The sequence below is a fragment of the Pogona vitticeps genome, chromosome 2, assembly GCF_051106095.1.
Source record: "Pogona vitticeps strain Pit_001003342236 chromosome 2, PviZW2.1, whole genome shotgun sequence".
Classification (NCBI taxonomy): Eukaryota; Metazoa; Chordata; class Lepidosauria; order Squamata; family Agamidae; genus Pogona; species Pogona vitticeps.
In genome coordinates, this window is record NC_135784.1 from 40,796,512 (window position 1) to 40,818,841 (window position 22,330).

General features: G+C 42.1%; 1 protein-coding gene across 5 annotated transcripts in view; it reads right to left on the bottom strand.

The window, feature by feature from the left end:
* The window catches only part of ADAMTS9 (ADAM metallopeptidase with thrombospondin type 1 motif 9), a 151,537-nt gene that overhangs the window by 5,524 nt on the left and 123,683 nt on the right, over positions 1-22,330 (bottom strand). For 3 of the 5 annotated variants that reach the window (XM_072989362.2, XM_072989363.2, XM_072989365.2), the window contains 8 exons: positions 12,414-12,584; positions 7,542-7,736; positions 5,337-5,469; positions 3,572-3,666; positions 2,968-3,062; positions 2,726-2,859; positions 1,553-1,644; positions 83-187 (listed from right to left, as the gene is read on the bottom strand). In XM_072989362.2, coding sequence (XP_072845463.2) covers positions 83-187; positions 1,553-1,644; positions 2,726-2,859; positions 2,968-3,062; positions 3,572-3,666; positions 5,337-5,469; positions 7,542-7,736; positions 12,414-12,584 — 1,020 coding nt within the window. The remainder of the gene's footprint in view (positions 1-82; positions 188-1,552; positions 1,645-2,725; positions 2,860-2,967; positions 3,063-3,571; positions 3,667-5,336; positions 5,470-7,541; positions 7,737-12,413; positions 12,585-22,330) is intronic. The other 2 variants (XM_078388842.1, XM_072989364.2) reach the window with 1 other exon arrangement.

Genomic DNA, 22,330 nt, shown 5'->3' on the forward strand with positions numbered 1-22,330 from the left:
AGAATATGTACATTGCAATTAACAATGGCAGGGTAACAGGTATAGTGCCGCATTTGGCTTGAATGTTTTATGTTTTCCTTACTGGTGATTTTATAATTTCAGAAACAGCGTAATTCCCTTGGGAAAGCCATTTTGAAGTTTGTGTTACTGCTAGACCCGTTCCAGAAAGGTTGATACTAAAGCGACCCTTTAAGGGGGAAAAAAAAGGAAAATAAGGCATGTGTTAGATCATAAATATTTTCTGAAATGACTGCTAAATAGTAAAATGCATAATCACTACAAAAAGGAAGACCTCAAGAGAAAAATCTGATTCTGGCCAGTGTTATTGTCACTGGCTACACCCCAACCCCCACAAAATATAACAAGCCACAGTGTCATTATTCTAACAAGATCTCCCTGGCAATGTTTTCAATTGTTCCAAGCACTCATAGTGATTAGCACATACTGTACAAATCACAGCAGGAATGAGATTAAGCATTTCTTCTCATTTGCAGCTTTCTGAGGAAAGGTTGTTTTGCTGTCGACTGCCAGCTGAGGGCATTCTTGCCCTTTGCCTAATAATCTCCAGTGCTTAATGTTCTGCAGGTGTTCAGCTCAGGAAAAAAAGAAAATAACTTAACATTTGACTAAGGGAGGCAAGATCTTTTCCCTCCCGCTTCTTTACCTCCATGAGGAATTAATATTTGTGCATTATAACGCACGCCACACTTTTGTTTGTTAAACCAAAGCCCAAATGTTCTGTGTTAATTGTCATATAAGGACAGGAATTCTTCCATAAGCCCTCCAGCATCTTGGAAATACAAAAGCTAAAGTTATTTTACAAAGTTAAAATAAATTTGCTATTTCCCAAAGACAACTTACTTCCACTACAAGTTCTTTACAGCTCTTTTAGAAACCCTTCTCCAGGTCCCTCTACTATTCAAAATGACCAGAGACAGGGCTTTCTCACTAGTTGTGCCTCCCATGTGGAATTCCCTCACGGCCCCAGAAAAGTTTGTGTTTTTTATTTGTCTACATCTTTTAACTGCTCTTGTGATATGGCTGACTTGGTTGACTCTAGGCTTACGTTGTTGTAAGAACAACCTCTCTCCTTAATGTTCTCTTGTTCTGTAACATCATATTAAATTATTTTTATTTCAATACATTGTTTGCTGCTTTGATAAGAAGGCTGTAACTACTGATTTAGTTGCCCCAGGCAAGAATGAAACATTGAGTTTTCTCCTTGCTAGGAGAAATTATGAGAATTTTTGTGCGGTTTTGGCATTCGGAGACATGTGAAATGTAACTTAGCTTTTTGCATATAATTTTTAGCACAAAATACACTAGTTTTTTTGGGGAAAAAATTTGTACCCAAACCACTGCTCGTATGTGCGCATGTGTGTATGCACATGTGCTAATGCAGGTGCATGACTGTATGTTGCTAAAGACAGGAAGTATTAGAGCAGGAACAAGGCAGAAGCTGGAATGTGATTTCATTGATCAAGAACAACTCATGTACTGCTGGAATGCAGCAAATGGATCTGTAGTCTGAGAAATATTATTGCCAAAATACCTGTGGGCACTTGGCTGCACTATAGCAATCCCCAGCAGTGGCAAAAGGAACAGGTCGTCCATCAAGTGTTTGTGCAAACTGTAAATCGGTTGCTGTGGAACAAAGAGAAAACACATGCTCTATTTGATCCTTATTTAATATAACACACCTGTCTTCATACATTAGTCCTGTGAACCCAATGGGATTCTTGCTGAAAAATAATGCTGACTATTAAATGTGCAGCTCAGCTTGATATTGCGACATGCGTGCACTCTTCATGTAAGCCATCAGTGTGAACCGAAGAGGCCATGAGGGAGAACACACTGAGGCATTGCCATTGTTGGTCTTTCTGCTGTCCCCAGCCTATCCCTCATTTATGGCCTTTTGTTTCACCAAAAATTTTAGGACTGAAGATTATTCTGATATGTTGGAGCAGATGGTTCAATTTAAAAGTGCTTCTTTCCAAATTTATGGAGGTACAGGCCTAAAAACCTTGGTACATGCTCATATCTTACTTCCACAGTTTGTGAGTGTTTCATGAAGGATAGCTTCTAGGCTCCTCTGGATAAAATAAGCTACCGCATTGTTGCCCAAAGGTGAAACCTGCAAAGCTCTCTTGCTGCACGATACTCTCTGTCTTTCAAATGCCCAAATCTCCAAAGAGTTCTGGATGTACTAATCTTCAACTCTAAGACCAAGTTGCTATGGGCAGCCCCAGTTAGAGCAGAACCCTTGAATCAATGGGATTTCCAGTTCACCAATCAACAATTATTTCAGTGGGTCTCATCTGGTTGGGTTTAGCCCAAAGGTTTGGACAAACTGGGTCACAAATGAAGCTGTGTTTGCACAGCAATGCTTATGGTCATAATTTCGCATCTCACTTCAGCTGGAGAAAGGGAGAGAAATAAAACCACATTGAAGATGCAGCATGATGACTGTGCAGTGGAGTGAAAGGGTCCAGAGCAAAAGCTACCAAAGAGGCATTTCTTCTTCTTCTTCTTCTTGGAACTGATCTCAGCAGCACAGAACTCCCGGCTGCAGTTATAAAGTCTACTATTCTTCAACTGCAAGGTTGAGTAATATAAAATTTTAACACAGGCAACACAAGGATTGGCCTACTTTTAAATTGATGCATGCATTCTGTCTCCCTTCCTCCCCCAAGCATTCTGATGGAAGAATCTTGTTGTTACTCACTTATTATTTGCATAGCACTCAGGTCCAGCCTTACTTTGCTGAAGGCAGATAACCCAGCTGCAGTGTAATCTTTCCTACACTGGCAGTCTTCTCGTCTGCTTCCATTGTATGGACATTCAGTTGGGTTATGTAATCTGAATTTAAAAAAAAAAATCACCTTTTCTACTCAAGAAAATAAATTGTAATACCAGGAACAGAAACCAAGATATAGCATCAAATATAGAATGGCTGGGTGTAAGTACCTGTAGCTGTATACTTCTGAGAAATTCTCTGCTTCTCCATTTGCAAGAGTCACATATTCTTTCGGGCTGTCAGATTCCATACCAGCACAATAGATCTAAAAGAAAAACATCACACTTCTATCAGACATATAACACTAACTGTTAAGTGCATGGCGAAGAAATCAAAAGAAGGAAACTACAAAGGCAGGTCACAAGAGAACAGAATTAATTATGATTCAAAATGTTTGGAAAAAAAACACACTGGGCAATGCAAATGGATCTCTATGTCCAGGCATGTAATTAAAATTCAAGTTATTAATCTCTCTCTTTCTTTCTTGTGCACACACACATAGACACAGAGTACTTGCACTTCTTCAAAGCCAAGAAGTGAAAGCCAAAACCAGGATATTTGAATGATAAGAGTTACTTAACATAGAACATTCTGTTTCTTATGCAGACACAAATGAAGATGGGCTCTTAATACCATAAGCAAGAATAGCATGACAAAGATTTTGTGGAAATGCACAGCAGATTAGTCCAAATTTATAGGATCCTTAAGATTTCATGCTGCTTTGCAATGCTGCAAACTGTACAGGGAAAGATACAGAATGTCTCTGAATCACACCTTTAAGAGCCTTCCTTTAACTTTAAGGTAATACTCTCCATCTTCATTGATCACTTTGAGCCTTTTTACTTCTTTACAGCTTGTAGGTAATTCACCTAAAATAAAGACACATGACAAACTAAGCAGCACAGAAAGTAATGGGTATCACAATGGGCAACAAAGATTTTTGCAAAAAACCCCCACAGAAACCCACCAAGATTTTTCTCCTAAAAGCGGATGGGTTCAATAAAATATACAATACAGTTTCTTCTAAGTATTTAATATACAAATGTCTTGGTGAGCCCAGGGTGAATACTGGATAGTCTCCCTAGATTTCTGGAAAGTGAATATTACAGTGTCATAAAAAGAAGCACCAAAGATGCAGCATTTGCTCAAGAGGCCTCGACAGCAGACACTGAAAGAGTATGTTATGCCATCAAATTGGAGCTGACCTTAAAATCCATCTAGAATAGTACTCCAAAGACCAGCTCCAAGTTGCTCTATATTACTAGCATTAAGTTGTCTTTTTGTTTTGCAACAATCACCATCTGTTGCCTTCTTTTGCACCACCAACGATTCAAAAATGTAAGTTGACTTTGAGTCAGAAAAACAACTTTCACATGTTTTATGAATTTTTTTGTAGAATATTTTGCATATCTGGAGACTTCTGAGCTGTTGCTCATTTCTTGAAGGGAATTTTAAAATACAGTAGGTGTTTTGTTTTGTTTTGGCAATACTGTATCTTCTATCACAACAGCTTGGTGGTTAGTGCTACATATCAATTTACTGTCTATACTCTACATCAGTGGTCCCCAACCTTGGGCCTCCAGATGTTCTTGGACTTCAACTCCCGGAAATCCTGGCTAGCAAAAGTGGTGGTGAAGGCTTCTGGGAGTTGTAGTCCAAGAACATCTGGAGGCCCAAGGTTGGGGACCACTGCTCTACATGGTCTCCATTTCAAGATGGCATACATTGTGGCCTTCCTTTCAGGTACTAATAGAGAGCTTAGATTCAGCAAGGCAGCTACATCTTGCATTCTCTCATTGCATATTCCTGCCCTCTCCGATGCTACATCTTGTACAAAAGTAATGTCAGTAGCTTCAAATCCCTTCGGAGAAGACCATATGCGGTTCCTTCTCCAACCAGAATCGACCCCAGTTCTTGGGAAATATGACTCTAGCATAGATGTGGGCTATATGGTAGGCTTCTGACATGGCTTCTGACCTGACTTTCATTGAGCAGCATTGCAACAAACTTCCCTGCAGCCACTAATGCAAAAGGAGACCTCACATGCTGAATAGGAGGGATCAGTAAAGTTAATGGTCACCAGTTGAGCAGGTGTCTGATTATTATTAGAGCTAGTGACTTGTGACTTTAATCTTTGTTTTGTTTTTTTAAAACCTCTTTCATTCTAACTTTTTAAAAGGTATTGAATAGCTTCCTGATTAAGCCACTCAAGCAGACAAACATGAATGAGGCTTGGAAGAGATGGGAGAGAATGATGAAGACTCTCCTTTGTCTTTGGGAAAACCTGGAATTTTGGCAGTGGATGGCTAAATGCAACTAGCATAGATCCACTGAATCACCTAAATTTGGATTGATGCTTCTAGTTGAAAGCCCACAAATGACAGCAGCGCTGAATAAGAACGTATGCCTACGGTATCTGCCCATACCAGGCTTCCTGGCATCCATGCAATGGGGATCAGGATACAGAACAATGGGGCAGACTGGTCCTGATGATGATATAGTATTAACAAGGAACATTCAGACTATCAAAGGGACTTACAATCATGAATATTGTGACATGCCCTCCTTTCTTCAGGTTTCAAATCCTCAGGGCACAAATTACTTGCTTGGTCATTGTTTGTAAGGCACTGAACTGACCGGTGCATTATCCCGATTCCACAACTCACTGAACACTGAAAAATGAAGGAAACAACATTCACTTTCAGCTCTCACCAGGAGTGTGGTCACCCTAGTAGACATAAGGCTTAACAAAAAATAAATGGTGATAACCAGTATTCATTATTTGCATTTTGTTTGTTTTTCTTGGTTTTTGTGCATGTCCCCTCAAGGATGAGAAAAGGAGGATACTATTCTATTCTTTACTAGGGACAACTATGTATGCAGACAGCTGTGTGCCCGTCAAGGCCTGAAATAGTAAACCGATTACATGAAAGGTGGAGGAAGAGTGTTTTCCAAGCCGTACTTTGATGCTCCTATAATCATATAATATAATAATATATAATAATAATAAAAATCTCCTGTCAAGTCCATTCTGGCTTATTGCGACTCTTTTCAGGGTTTTCTAGGTAGAGATTACTCAGAAGTGGTTTACCATTCCCTTCTTCTTGGGGCACCCTGGGAGTGTGCAGCTTGCCCAAGGCTACATAGGCTGGGTCTTCTAGGATGCACAGTGGGGAACTGAACTCCAGGTCTTTGGTTCCCAGTTAGATGCCTAACTCACTGAGCTCTATCCAGCCAGATATAATATAATAAATCATATCATAACTCAAATCGTAACTTTAACTTTCCACCTCTCTCTCTCTTGTTGGCAAATATATTTACTGTATTTTCCATATATAAGACTCCCCCACTTTTCTAACCCAGAATTTCTTTCTTCGCAAGAAAGTGGAGGGGAAAGCAGGGATACAAGGGCTTTGATCCCCCCTTTACTTCCGTGTATAACAGAGGCCCCCAACCCCCGGTCTGTGGCCAGTCGTTGGTGCCAGTCCTTGAGACAGACCAGGCTGTGGAGAAGGGCCCCCCCTGCACAGCCCCTTTGCGCATGCACACAAGTGCCCGTGCGCCCACCTGAGTGCCGTGCCACCATTTGCACATGTACATGAGAGTGCACACGCCTGTGCAAGAGAGAACATTCCCTTGCACATGTGCACGAGCGCAAGGGGTGCCCCGCCTTCCCCAGTCAGTCCATGGGGTTAAAAAGGTTGGGGACCCCTGGTGTATATGACAACCCTCAATTTTGAAAGATTTTAGGGAAAAGTGTCCTATACATGGAAAAATATGGTACTTGCTGGCTCAGGTCATTTGAAAGGAAGGGAATGTAGAAGAAAGCTAATTCCTCAAAATATTTCTGATCTTCCTGCAAAGAAACCCAGAAGAAAACTGCTTATAAAGGACTGGCTATTTGACATGAAGCAGGATATGAGGCAGATTGCAACAGCTTCCTCAGGTATGTTTGGGGAAATTATATGCAAAAGAAACCAGTTTAAATGCCCCCATGCTTCAACTTAATGAATAAAGTGAGGCTTGCTTTCAGTGTGTCCCAATGATCATTGGAAATGGATCAAACCAGAATGTAAGCCGCCCAGAGTGGTACAATATACCAGATGGGCGGGATATAAATCGAATAAATAAATAAATAAAAATAAAACATCCCACCCACACCAAAAACGTAGAAAGCCCTGACAGGGGCTCAGAAAGGTGTGTGTAACAACACTCTAGGGAGGATTTGGTTTGCTCCAGGTGTGACAGCTGAAAAAGCAGTGGACCAACCCATTCCTGCGATGGACCAAAATGCCTGTCTGGTCACACCCTTTAACACAGACTGTGTAAAATGGCAGTGGCTGCTGTTTCGCCCTATGTATTTTTTGAAGACTGAACAAGTTTTATTTCTTTAAACAATCAACCTGTTATTATTTCCATGCAATATAAATTACTGTGATTCTCCCCAGTCTGCAGTATTCCTTTTTTATACTCCTTTTCTATATTTTCTTATTCTGATCCTTAGGACAGAACTGGCTAAAACAACAACAACAACAACAACAACAACACTAATAACACCACCACCACCACCACCACCACCACCACCACCACCACCACCACTACTACTACTACTACTACTACTACTACTACTACTACTACTACTACTACTACTACTACTACTACTACTACTACTACTACTACTACTACTAATAATAATAATAATAATAATAATAATAATAATAATAATAATAATAAAGAAACATACACTTCCCCAATTTCCAACTCTCCACGATGCCAAAACTGGACATTCATCTAGATAGCATGGCTGCACATTTGGTGGTTGTGTGCCTGGACAGTTGAGTGTGTTCTGATAGCCATACTCGTAATGATCTTTTCCTGTGTAAATTTCACTACAGGAGACCAGTCTTTGCTTGTAGCCTTTGCCACATGTCACAGAACACTGTGGGGAAAAAAAATTCAGTAATGTAACGGACACTTAAAGTAAGCTTTTGACAAAGGAGAACATTTCTCTTCCCCCCCCCCCCATTTTCTTCTTATTTACCAGCTGTGAAACATCATGAGCAGGATAAGAGTCATGCAGCCTCCCCTGACTTTTCTAGCACCGGTTTTCTCCAACTAGAACCATACTGAATTTTTTCGTCTTTCCAGCTCTTGCCACGAGCACAATCAGCTTCCTACATACTGTATCTCTGTTCCTTCACAGAAATAATAACCCAAAAGAAGTAATAAGATGGACGTGTTAAGGGGAGCTTCTGTATAACGCCTTAACTGCCAGGTGTGCAAGTATGCACTCAATCTCTACCCACAACTATAGCAGTTTCTTAATTATGACAGATCTTATATGACTCAATAACAAGGGCATGTAAAAATAACTTTTTTTGAGACTATGATTCTCAGATTCCTCAAAAACAACCTCTCCCATCTCTGGGTGTCATAGATGTTTTTGGAGCTCCATCTTCCTTTATGACAGACTCACTGGCAGGAGTTGATGGAAGTTGTGGACTAAAATAGTCAGAGGAACCTACATCAAGGAAGACAGGTGTACTGGATGCAAAAAGGATCTAGTCCTTTTGCTTCCCGTTAATTCCTTTCCTGCTCTTATCCAAACAGCATAAAGCTGTTTCATGTAAATGGAATACAGTATATGAAACACAGACCATGATCTAAACAGCCTTCACAGGAAATGTTTCCAAGAGATAGCAAAACCAAATAAAACGAAGTACTGGCAGAAAAGTACAACCAATGATTTGCCTACAGAACACAAAAACACACACGGTCCCCTCTTTTAGCGCCATTTTCATGAAATAGCTTGAGTCATATCTTTGAAAACAACCAGATTCATAAGGATGGCAAGCTCTCAGGGAAATAAACTAAAGCATGCCTATTTTCCACGGGTTTAACTCAAGAAAGAAACAGAACATGCTATGGATTATAATGTTTCCTTTGAGGCAGGGAAAGGAGGCCACTGCTGGTATAGGGCCAAAAAAGAAGTGTAACAAGGGCTAAGGGATAAGGTATCTGCTTGCTACCCCATGCTCTTCTGTACTCTTTACCAGCTTTTCATTTATGCTGTTCTCTTTTCCGTTTCTCCACCTACTCCTTTCTGTTCTTCTCCCCAGAATTTGTACGTAGCTAAGGGTAATTTAGGAAAATTAGACAATACAGTATTTTATACAATATATCTTGCACTCTATAATTTTTCAAAACATTTTTTCTGGGAATTTTGGAATTTCTTTTATCTGCGTGATATGGAAATTTGGCCAATGGGCCCTTTTTACTCCGATTAAAATCTATACCAGTAATCAACATTCTATCCAATCATCCAGATATGGGACACAGGGGAAACCAGTGAGTCAAACTGAATTTGTAATGGCTAGCTGTTGTTTTTTTAAAGCACTTTTCCTCACACTTGACACCTGCATGCATTTTCTTTTCTTTTCTTTTCTTTTTCTGATTCAGCTCCACTCTGTTCTCCAATTTTCTTTTTTCTGCTTGGTCAGCAACAGCTCTGTCCTTTCTCTTTCTAACTCCTCCAGGTGTGAAATGGTCCTTCATATGATGCAGAAGGAACAGGGATGAGTCTGTTTTCTTCATTGCTTAATTCAGGTGACAATGGAAAGCAGTTGATTTGTCTTGACAGGTATACTCAGTGTTGTGGGACAGAACTGCCAGCTTAAATTTGTTCAAAAGTATGAATCGAACCTCATATTTATGAGAACAAAGGGTTATTTTTAGTCATCAGCTACTTTCTTAATCTCCTTCCCTTTCCCCACAATCAGGTTCTTATTGATTTTTCTTTTCTAACAACAACTGGACCAATTATGGGCACATCTACTGAATACAGAGTGTATGGTATGAACTGTAATCCTTCCTACAATTAGCCCTGGCCCACATGCGCATGTGCCTAAACTTGAGGATGACTCATCTGAGTACAGAGAAGATCCATCAAGAGAAAATTAAAATATTAAAAAAGGGAATGGAACAAAGAGAAAAGGTGGTAAGGATGGATGGTAAATGAGCAATCATATCATCATGTTGATTTTCTAAAGCGTCCTCAAATTCCTGCTGATGTTTGGTGCTTCCTGAGTTCTTGTCTGTTTTGAATACATGATTTTGTGCAGCAGTTGACAAGTAAGTTTGCTTCAGTCACCATGATGACCATGAATTTAATTCAGCCAGAAGAAGTCATATACCAGTTTTGGCCTATTGTTTTTGTTTTTCAAACTGCTGGCAAACTCCTCGAGTTGAGGTTATAGAAATGAGAAAGTTAGATTGAGAGCTGACATCATCAGTGGTTCAAAGGGTGACTTCACGAGTTGGTTGAAGACTAGGGAGAGTGACCATTGTTGATCTACAAGCAGAATGTCTATGCCTCAATTCCAGAGATCTCAACGGCAGTCCCCTCCATGCCCCATACTTATAGGATTGAAGTGCCGGTATTAAATAATACATGGGCATGCCATGTATCTTTCTCTGGTAGCTCCAAAACAATAGCAGTGGTGGAAAATGGCCTGTGAAAGTAATGTGGCATGGTGCCAAGGTGGTAGTAGAGCTGTGTGGCACAGTGGTTAAACTGCAGTACTGCAGTGAAGACTCTGCTTATGACCCGAGTTCAGTCCTGGGTTCAGGTAGGTGGCTCAAGGTTGACTCAGCCTTACATCCTTCTCAGGTTGGTAAACTGAGTATCCAACTCGCTGTGGGGGGGCAATATGTAACCTGCATAATTAAATTCAAAACCACACAGAGAGTGCTTTAAGTGCTATGGAGAAATATATAAGCAGCACACACTATGCTTTTTGTATGGAGGGTACATTGGTTCTGCTGCGGAGTGGGAGAAATTAGACTTTTGCTGGTGCTTCCGAGATGGAGAGGTCCTCCCTCAAAGACCAACAGTTTGGTCTTTTTGGCTTTGCTGGCCTTGGGATTGATAGCTCTCTCTCTCTCTCTCTCTCTCTGCTGTAGAGAAAGACATCTACTTTGACACTGATATAGATCTTAAGGTCAAAGACCTGGTCTCAACCTTGAGGGGAATTGGGGTTTTCTTTGTTTGTTCCTTCTGTATAGCTTGAGATGTTGAAATATTCTGAGATCTTAATGAACTTTGGGCTGAATTGCCTCCATTCAGATCTGCTGCCAGTTCCGGGTCTAGCAGATGGCAGTGAGCAGCTTGCAGCAATTTCTCCCACAGGTCACTGCACACAAAAGACCAGCCAACAACACCCATCAATCACAGTGACAGATCATCTCTCCCCCTTATCATAACAATACACCCACAACAAAATACATGCTGATCACCATAATCACCCAGGACAAAAAGCTGATCCCACAGCTATAAATGCTCAACTACCCCACAAACTGCACCAGAGCACAGACAGAGTTCTGACTCCTGTCCTCTGTGGAAGCTGGACACAGAGACTGGCGAAAAGTTAGGAAGAAAAACTTCAAGAACACGGCCAAACAGCCCGAAAAACCTACAACAACCATCGGATCCTGGGTGTGAAAGCCTTCGAGAATGCACTCTTTAAAAACTCTCTAAAATTTCTGACGAAAGAAGAAAGGGACCTTCTCATTCTTTACTTGTGATACTCTCTGGCTGAATCTCCGTTACCAGGTTGCAGAGCAGGAGCAGAAAGTGTCACAGCTCTTTGTTTTTTAAAAAAATGTTGTATGGGGCAAGCTGGCTGCCCTAAGAGTGAAGTTCTAGATAGTTGTGCCCCAACCCCAAATCTTCCCTTCCCGGGGGCTTCTGGGTAGCCACTCTGGAAAATGAAGGTGACTGCATGAAGCTTTGTGCCACAACAAAGCGCTTACTCTGGAATCTGTGGTGGCAACCATTTGTAAGGCCTGGGAATCACAGAGCAGACAGGAAGTGCAGTATTTGAATTGTGCCAAGCTCCTGCGGAAGAGCAGAGAAAACCAGGAGTGGATGGGGCATGCAAGCCTCTCAGTTCTTCAGAACTCTTCATCAGGCTAGGTAATGAAAAACCTACTCTGGGGTTGGAGAAGGACAGAAGGCCAAAGGTTTGGCTAAGATGTTTTAGCCATACGATTCACAATTAAGCAGAAGCCACAAATGGTGTGTGCAGAGTTGTGTGTGCAGGTATTAGGTTAAATACACCAGTAATGACTGCTGGACAGGGGACAGATTGGATTTGTCTCCAGTGTGGAAGGGATTGTCACTCTCGAATTGGCCTCCTCAGCCACACTAGACGCTGTTCCAAGTCCTCCATACAGAGCACGCTACCATAGTCTTTCGAGACTGAAGGATGCCTACAATGACTGCTGGAATAGACAGAAGATGACGAGTCCCCATTTCAAAAAGCCTAAGACTGTTTTCAGTGAACAGATGCGGATCCACCATTTTCCTTTCCTATCACGCATTAAGTAGGCGTCTGCTTTGCCAGATCTTTTTATCTACTTCTTTCTCTATTTTCACCCAAAGCCGTCCTTTCTCTTCCCTAAATCCATTCTTTTGACACGGCCAATCTGTGACTATGAAGCAGCTGCCTAATTGGGGTATCTTATTCTTGTCACTCTGAGTGGATATTTTTGAGAATAGCATAGAAATATATAAAAATTGCCTTTTTAAAATATCTGCCAGGCTTAACATGCATACCTCTGACCAATCCCCTGTAATCCAAATGTATTCGCATGGTGGCAAGTTGCAGGGCTCAACATCAGGAGGTCTCTTGCTTGGATCGCAGTGCAGAGAGTCAGCTTCTTGCATATTTTGATCCACGCAGATTACTCTGCGGTATCTGGAGCCTTCACCACATGTTTTGCTACACTGTGGAAAGAGAGACCAGAGAGAGATGAGTGCAGCAGCATCAAAGCAGCTAGGAGAGACAAGAAAGAGGCAGGGTGGATAAAAAAATCATTTTTGTTAAAACAAATCACAATTTAAATCATGATTTCAATTAAAAAAATTCAATTTTTTGTCAAAAAAATCTAATCTTTTAAAATTTGAATTGTGATTTTAATCAGTTTCCACTCTAGAAAGAGGTACAGTAATTACAGACTCATTACAGAAATCAGCTTGTTTGTGCAGGTGCTTTTTTTTTTTTTTTTAAATGTAAACTGCATTGCTGGAGTTGGGACAGAAAAATGGAACTCTGGACAGGTGTCAGCTTCTGTGCATAAGAGTCAAATGAATGAAGCCTACACTGAAGTGTACGTTTAATTACTCTGTCTTACTGAACAGGTAAGAATGCTACTGAGATATAATTACTGGATACATATTGTCATACTAACAGATAGGCCAAAATGCTGCTCTGCACAGTAAATTACACTTGAGAAAGCCTGTTGAATTAATGGGGATTCAATACATCAAGCCTTCCATACATTCCACTGATTCAAATGGGAGTAATCCCTATGCTAATCTCATATGATTCTAATCTGGTTCAGGAAGATGTGCTGGAATAAATGTACTATTCATTGACATGAAATGACAAGCCAGAATTATGTACAATTCTGGCTTGTCAGGAATGAGGCAGTATGTTGATCCACACTGGACTCTTTTTCCTCCTACAAGCAGAAGCAGTTAAGCAAATCATGCGCCTTTTGTCTGTGTATTCTTTCTTCTGATGTCTGAACCTAACAGGATCCAGCACTGTGATCTGATTCGCCTTTGAAATATCAACACCCTGGCAGGACCCTGAATTCTGATCTGATTTGCTTCTGGAAAGTTGAACAAATAATAGGTTATTCCTCTGGCTTTTGGGGGAGACACAAATCAAATGTCTGCTCCTGCCAACTCAGACATAAGCAATAAACAGAACTACAGATGGTAGATCAGGAATTAGTTTATCCCCTCTCACTTGCAAAACCAATGGCTGGAGACTACATGCACCATTATGCTGTCTTGTCCACAAGAAGCCACTTACATTTCTAATTTACTTTGGCATCTGGAGATGCCCACAAGATGGTAATTATGTTTTCTGTGCATGGAAAGAGAAATATTGTGTGAAATAGTTGATAGGTTTATTACTGTTCTGAATAAACTTCAGGGAAAGAGCTTTGTAGTAACATTTCCTAAGATACAGTAATTGTAGTACTGAAACCCTTGAGGTGTTTTAGAATTTACGGAAAAATACTACCTTATACTAAAAATATTACAAAACCACAGTCCAGAGTCATAGTGATGTTATGTAATCTTTGGGTACCTTGTTGCAGCTAATAGTGGCTAATTGATGAGATGCCAGGGCACATTTTGGTCACCCAATCATATAGAACAAGAGCTCCAGTAAATATGAAAGTGACAACTGAAACAATGTGTCATATCTCTAGATTATGGTTAGAGCTGCCTCACACATGGGGTTAAAGCTGTGAAGTGTGGATGTGACTAAGGAGTTTTTGAAAACAAACCCCTAACTAGGGGTGTTCGATGATGGGTCGGACAACAGTTTCTTTTAGATGAATTAACAAAATCCAATAGATCATAGCCCCCTTCGTGGCTCTAATCAGCCATGCTGGCAAGGTTTGTGTTAGGAAGTGGCGGGCCTGCAGCTAGCTAGCTCCCTGTAGACTTCCTACATTGTTTCAGGGTCAAACTGAACCAAATGGACAGAGAGAGATGGAGCAGCAATGGTCACCTTCGGATCAGCTAAACTGCCAGTGGAGTTGAGGTTGGCACAAATGGCCTCGGTTTTCACTTTAAAAAAGGCTGTGAACCGACCACTAGTAAACTCAGGACAAGGCCCTGGATAGCCAGAACTGGTCAGGTTAGAGACCACCAGGAATAATTCTGCTTGTCGGTTCAGTGCCTCACCAATCCCCCAGATGTTAAAAGCGTTTCTTGCCCTTTTTAGAGTGTCGGCATATTTATTGGCCATGATCTTAACTGTACATTTGTTTTGAAACAATTGATCTCTTCTCTACCTGCCCTTTAGCCATCTCTTTGATAACTTCATAGCTCGCAGCCCCTTGATATACCAAGGGGCAGAGGGAGTGCTGGAACAGAGAGGGGGTTGGGGAGCGATTTTGTCAGCTGCCTGGGTCATCTCCGGTTACCATCAGTCAACCTGGGCTTTGACAGGGTTGTCTACCAGGTCAGCCAGAAGCTCTCCCAGAGCCTCCTGAAACCATTCTGGGTCAAGAAGCCTGCGAGAGCAGACCAATTTCACCGGTCCATTCTCCCCACAGAGGTAAGTCACTGTAGACCTTTCAAATCCCAGTAGGAAGTGATCTGTCCACCTACTGTGCAGTCGAGAACATAAGATCCAGAATGTGGCCAGCTGAATGTGTGGGACAGCTGCCATGTTCGGATAGGTCCATGACTGTCTTGGCATCCATGAACTCAAGGACCAGACAATTCAAATTCAGCTTGGATGTTGAAGTCCCTGGCTACCAATAGCCTGGGTGGGAGAGCACTGAGTTGCAGGGAGAATGGTACACCAGTACTATCCTGAATCTATTCCTATGCCGCACCATCATGTACAAACACTCTAGGCCTGGGCTTGAAAGCAAGGCAGCCTCACTGGCTAGTATGGACTCCCTGTTAATTATTGTGATGCCACCCCCCACCCCTTCTGAGGTTTGGGCGGGGAGTATAAAATACTCAGAAGTAGTTTACTAGTCCCCTGAGGCCATTCAAGCTGGCTCTCCTTCCAGGAGTCACTCCTTCCAGGAGTCAAACTGGGAATCAAACTTCTGACCAGGTGATCCAACTCAGAGAGCTATCAGGTCTGCCACCACATTTCATACTCATTGGAGTTTCTAAAGGTTCTGTAAAACAGCCCTGTGGAGTGGGGGACCAACCACACAAAGTCTACATTTAGGCGATACCTTTATTTGGCTGGTCTTCCTAATCGAGTATTAACTGAAGATATTGTGTTTTTTCCCCTGCTCCTTTCTTCAAGGAGTATCATGGGTATGTTTGCGAGGATTCCACCCCCTTTAGAAAGTCACTCTACTCCATCAGTAAACAGTTTGAGTACAGAAGAAAAACACTTCAGAAATCCACAAGAATACGGACAAGGAAACCCGAGTCAGGAAGGGCTCAAGTCCAGATATTAATGGGCTTGTAACATCATTTCCAACAGACCTTTTCTGTAGATTACATTTACTACCAGCTGGCTTCATTCAGCCGATACCTCATCTCTCTCTCAAAAAAAAATTACTTGCAAACTATTTTGATAGCAAGCAGGGTGTTTTAAAAAGTGCAAAGTCTGGGTTGTCATTTGATGGCTTTTATGGGGAAAAAAAGATGCTTGGGTTTTAAAAGTCTTTTTTTTTTAAATTAAATCCCCTGTAGTCTGTTCTGTCACATGTTTGAGATTTACAGAGCACAGACACTGACACATACACTCACACAAAAACAGCTCAGGGGGAGCCTGGAAAGCTTTAGAAAGCCAGCATGACCCATCAAACATTCGCCTCCCACAAAAGGGTGGGCAATTTGTGTGGAGGGGAGGGGTACCTAATGCTTTCCAGTTGTGGAAAGTTATAACAAAAATGGTGAGAAGCAGGCAGAGAGAAAGAGAAAGAAAGACAGGGCAGGAACTGTTACTCTGGCAGCTAATTACTCCAATTCGGTAAGTATAGCAAATGCTATTCGGGGACTGAATGTTTTCTAAACATCTTTCTAAATGTATTAACCTAAATTAGTTTTTATGCATTGCACTTACATTGTGCTTCCTTTGATGCCTTACACTCTTTTTTGTTAACCAGGGGAGAGACCAACAAAGCATGATTGGGTCTTTCTTTGTTCCTTGCTTAACTCCTGCTCGCAAAGAGAGCTAGATCTGAGCTGACAAATGCTAATGTAGCACTCCTGAGTTGGTGACAGTTTTTAAATATTGAATATATGCCTCCGTGGAAATTTGTTAATAGCCAATTGTCACTATATGGAACAGCAGCATCACTAGACCTTATGCTAATGGAGAAGTGGCAAAATATAGTATTTTCTTTGAAAAATGACTCAGGGGTCCACAGTCCAACGGAGGAGTTAAGCAAAGCAATAAATGTTGTCCTGTAGGCTGTGGGTTTGACTGTGGAAACTGAAGAAGTACAATAATAATTAGTTCCTCAATTAATGGAGGGGAGTCGCTGCCTCAGTCTTGAATTGTTATTATTTTTGTTGCCCTCAAGGAATGTTTTCTCCCTAGGAATTTACAGAATTAGAAGCTGTTGGCTTTGTATATTTCTTTCTGACCCTCTAATATGAAACCAAAAGGCAGAGACCAAAGAGTTTCCTGCAACAATCTGCTATACACAATTTATATGCAACAAGGAGCAATGTGTGAAGAATACGATTCTGTTTCGAGCAGAACTTGCCAGCCACCAGATGATGCAAAGTTGCCTTCGTGGTGCTACTTATATTGGAATAGGTGTGTGTAAGGTATAGGACTGTAAAAACTGGCTTCAAAATATTTCTTCTTGAGTAACACACACATATTAAAGTTATATGCTGTTAAGCTATTGTGAGATATGTGAAACAAACAGGCGGTATACACCCATCAGGGAAGGAACTCAACCCCCCACAGGATTCCCACCATCTACCTTACAAAGATCCGACCTTTCTTAGAAGTCTAAGACAATAGTTAGAAAACAAAAGACTATGAGGACAACAGCACCTTAATAAGAAAGAAGGCTGCTCTCTTCACACACATCTTTTGCAAAGGACAGAGGATCAATTTGACAATGGATCAGGGAAAATGTTACATAAAATACATCGCATGTGGTGTTTTCCCCCGTTTTATATTTTATTCACTTATACACAAGGCTCCCCATATGGATTTGAACCACAAAACTATGGAAGGTAGGTTTTATCTTTTCTTTCCCAGGGTCTGGTGGGGATGGGCATCTCTTACTCTTGCCTGCTGCTGGGGCGTGACAGCTTTGGTTTTGAGGAGAGGGATCATGGTTGGGGAGGCAAGGATGAAAAAAATTGCTTATTCCAGCTTATTCCAGTCCCCAACTGGCTCTCCTCTGCTCAATGCTTTTCACAGTAAAACGAAACTGCAAATGGTGCTGCATGCTACATAGTTAATATAATGCACAGTTTGACCCTAACTGGTTGTGAAGTCTGTGTTGATCAACATTAATAAAGGCCAAGCTCTATGCAAATTACAAACACCATGGAAATTTTCTGTGAAATCCTGGCTCTCTGTTTCCAAACAATGACATGTTATTCTAACCTCTGCTTCCCTCCCTCTGATCTCACATGTGCTAACTCATTTTCTTACGATGATCTTGAAACCATTTATAGATATTGCTCTAAGGTATGAAAATATAACAACTTAGGCAGACCTGCTTTTAAACAAAACTTTTTATCAATTCTTTTTTCTCCAAAGGGTAAATTCAAATTAGTGTATGCTTTGGACTACAATTCCCATAATCCACCACAAGGTGGTTTGACTAAAATTGATGGGGGATGTAACCCAAATTATGTACAAGACACTAGGTTTGACAAACCTAATCCACAGTATCTGGAAGTTGAATGATGGGAATTAGACTTCTTTCTTATTAGGCTGAACTATCCAAGTAGCTTCTTCAGTCTTGGATGAGTAGCGATTTTTTCAAACCAATAAGAAGTCCACTTGCCATGACTCAACTTCCAGATAACTTCACCTTGATGACTGAGAATCTTCACAGATATATTCTAATCTATAGTACTTCTTTTATAACTACATATTTACTGTGCTGTACTAAGCATATTCTCCTTATAATTTGCACTCATTGTTTTCATGAAAAGATATTTTTGTTGTTGTTTAGTCGTTAATTTGTGTCCGACTCTTCGTAACCCCATGGACCAGAGCACGCCAGGCTCTCCTGTCTTCCACTGCCTCCTGGACTTAGGTCAAATTCATGTTGGTCACTTTGGTGATACTGTCCAACCATCTTATCCTCTGATGTTCCCTTATCCTTGTGCCTTCACTCTTTCCCAACATCAGGGTCTTTTCCAAGAAGTTTTCTCATGAAATGGCCAAAGCATTGAAGCCTCAGCTTCAGGATCTGTCCTTCCAGTGAGCACTCAGGGTTGCGTAGTCAATGAAGCAGAAGTAGATGTTTCTCTGGAAGTCTCTGGCTTTCTTCACAATCCAGCGCATGTTAGCAATTTGGTCTCTAGTTCCCCTGCTCCTTCGAAATCCAGCTTGTACTTCTGGGAGTTCTCGGTCCACATACTGCTGAAGCTTACCTTGTAGGATTTTGAGCATAACCTTGCTAGCATGTGAAATTAGTGCAATTTATATTTATTTTTATTTAGTTATTATTACACTTATTACCCCGCCCCTCTAGACAATGTCTACTCAGGATGGCTTGAATAAAGCACAACAATATGAACAATATAAAAATAATCTAAAACACAGTTTTAACACTTATTTCTAAGCAGCTTATTACCAAGATGGCATAACTCAAGCAAGAAAGATAGGGATCAGCTAATTGGCTGGAGGGAAGGCCTGCCTGAAGAGCCAAGTATTTAAATGGCTTTTAAAAACAACCAGCAAGGGTGCCAGTCGAATTTCAGTTGGAAGGGTGTTCCGTAGCTGAGGGGCCACTGTCGAGAAGGCCTGGTTTCTTGTTTTTTCCTTCCAGACCTCTCTCGGCATTAGGCCCATCAGCCGTCCCTGCTGGCTATGTCGGGTGATTCGAGTAGATCTAGGTGGAAGAAAACAATCTGCCAAATATCGAGGTCCCAAAGCGTTTAGGGCTTTGTACATAATTGTTAGCACTTTGAAATCAATGCAGAAACGGATGGGCAACCTGTGCAAAGCAGCCAGAGTGGGGGAGATATGCTGATATTTTCTCACCCCACTAAGAAGCCTGGCTGCCGCATTTTGCACCATTTGAAGTTTCCGCAACAATCTCAAAGGCAGCCCCACGTAGAGTGTGTTACAATGGTCTAATCTCGAGACTACAAGCACATGGACTAGAGTAGTGACCCCCCCATCAAGATATGGTCACAGCTGGGCAATCCGCCATAGATGAAAGTAGGCAGAACGGACCACGGACGCCACCTGGGTTTCCATGGTAAGCGCCAGGTACAGATGTATCCCCAAGCTGCAGACCTTGCTCTCTGCGGTAAGGATCGTGTCCCCAAAAGAAAGGGAGTCACCCAAATCGCTAATGGAGAGACCACCCACCCTCAAGACCTCCGTCCTGTCCGGGTTCAGCCTCAACCCATTTAGCTGCATCCATTGCAGTACATTCTCCAGGCAATGCTGAAGGGACAGAACGGCATCCACTGAAGTAGGTGAAAAGGAGATGTAGAGCTGTGTGTCATCAGCGTACTGATGGCACGATGCCCCACACCCCCTGATGACCTCACCCAACGGCCTCATACAGATATTAAACAGCATTGGAGAGATGATCGACCCCTGCAGAACCCCACAATTGAGGCTCCACGGGGCCGAGACATTCTCCCCAAGCTGTACTCTCTGGGGGCGGTCATCCAAAAAGGATCAGAGCCAGGCAAGCACCAGGCCACCGATTCCCAACTCAGAGAGCCTTCCCAAGAAGATACTGTGGTCTATGGTATCAAAGGCAGCTGATATGTCAAGGAAGACCAACAAGGACATATTGCCCCCATCAGCCTCTCTCAACAGGTCATCCAACAGTGCGACCAGTGCCATTTGTGTTCCATAGCACAGCCTGAAGCCTGACTGAAATGGGTCCAGAGCATTGGTTTTGTCCAAAAGTGCCTGAAGCTGGTCTGCCACCACCCTCTCGACCACTTTGCTGAAGAAGGACACATTGGCGACGGGTCTCTAATTTCCAGTGTCGTCCTCCACCAAATTTGGTTTCTTCCTAATGGGCCTAATGAGTGTCTCCTTGAGGGCAAGGGGGACCTTGCCCACCTGGAGAGACCCATTAATTATTGCAGTGGCCCATTCGGTTGTTACAGCCCTGGCTGCTTTGATTAGCCAGGCCGGGCAAGGGTCAAGAGAGGAAGTGGTGGCCTGACAGCGATCAAGTGCTTGTCCACCAAATTTGGTGTCACAGGCTGAAAGCAATCGAGAATCATTGGGCAAGGCGGAGCGCTGGGCATCTCAGCTCGATCCATTATATTTAAAAAAAGGATGGTCTCGGCGGATGGTCTCCATTTTTGATTTAAAAAACACTGCAAATTGGTCAGGTGAGATGCTAGTGGGAGGCCCTTCACCCAGACCAATTCCGGATAGATCGCAAACTATATGGAAAAGGTCCGCCTGCAATTGTACGGTAGTTGGAACATTCTTTGGCACTGCCCTTCTTTGGGATTGGGATGTAGACTTATCTTTTCCAATTCTCTGGCCACTGCTGAGTTTTCCAAACTTGCTGGCATATTGAGTGTAGCACCTTAACAGCGTCATCTTTGAAGATTTTAAATAGTTCAACTGGAATGTCATCACCTCCACTGGCCTTGTTGTTAGCCATGCATTCTAAGGCCCACTTCACTCTCCAGGATGTCTGGCTCAAGGTCACTAACCACACTATCTGGGTTTTCCGGGACATCCAGATCTTTCTGGTATAATTCCTCTGTGTATTCTTGCCACCTCTTCTTGATGCCTTCTGCTTCTGTAAGGTCCCTCCCATTTTTGTCCTTTATCATCTCCATCTTTGCACAAAATGTTCCTTTAATATCTCCAATTTTCTTGAACAGATCTCTGGTTTTACCCTTTCTATTAAAGGTAAAGGTTCCCCTTGACATTTTTAGTCCAGTCGTGTCCGACTCTAGGGGGTGGTGCTCATCCCATTTTTCAAGCCGTAGAGCCAGCACTTGTCCGAAGACAGTTTCCATTGTCACGTGGCCAGCGTGACTAGGGAACGCCTTTTACCTTCCCACCGAAATGGTAACTATTTACCTACTCGCATTTACATGCTTTCGAACTGCTAGGTTGGTGAGGAGCTGGGACAAAGCGACGGGAGCTCACTCCATCGTGTGGATTTGATCTTACGACTGCTGGTCTTCTGACCCTGCAGCTCAGGTTTCTGCAGTTTAGCCCGCAGCGCCACCATGTCCCTTTTTCCCTTTCTATTATTTTCTTCTACATCTTTGCACTGTTCATTTAAGAAGGCCCTCTTGTCTCTCCTTGCTATTCTTTGGAAGTCTGCACTCAATTTTCTGTATATTTCTCTATCTCCCTTGCACTTTGTTTCCCTTCTCTTCTCTGCTATTTGTAAGGCCTCGTTGGACAACCACTTTGCTTTCTTGCATTTCCTTTTCTTTGGGATGGTTTTTGTTGCTGCCTCCTGTACAGTGTTATGAGCCTCTATCCAAAGTTCTTCAGGCACTCTTTCCACCAAATCTAGTTCCTTAAATCTGTTCGTCACTTCCTCTGTGTATTCATAAGGGATTTGGTTTAGATTATACCTGACTAGCCCAGTGGTTTTTCCTCCTTTCTTCAGTTTAACCTTGAGTTTTGGTATAAGAAGCTGATGATCAGAGCCACAATCAGCTCCAGGTCGTGTTTTTGCTGACTTTATGGGGCTTCTCCATCTTTAGCTACAGAGATTATAATCAATCTGACTTCGGTACTGCCCATCTGGTGATGTCCATGTGTAGAGTCGCCTCTTGTGTTGTTGGAAAAGAGTGTTTGTGATGACCAGCTT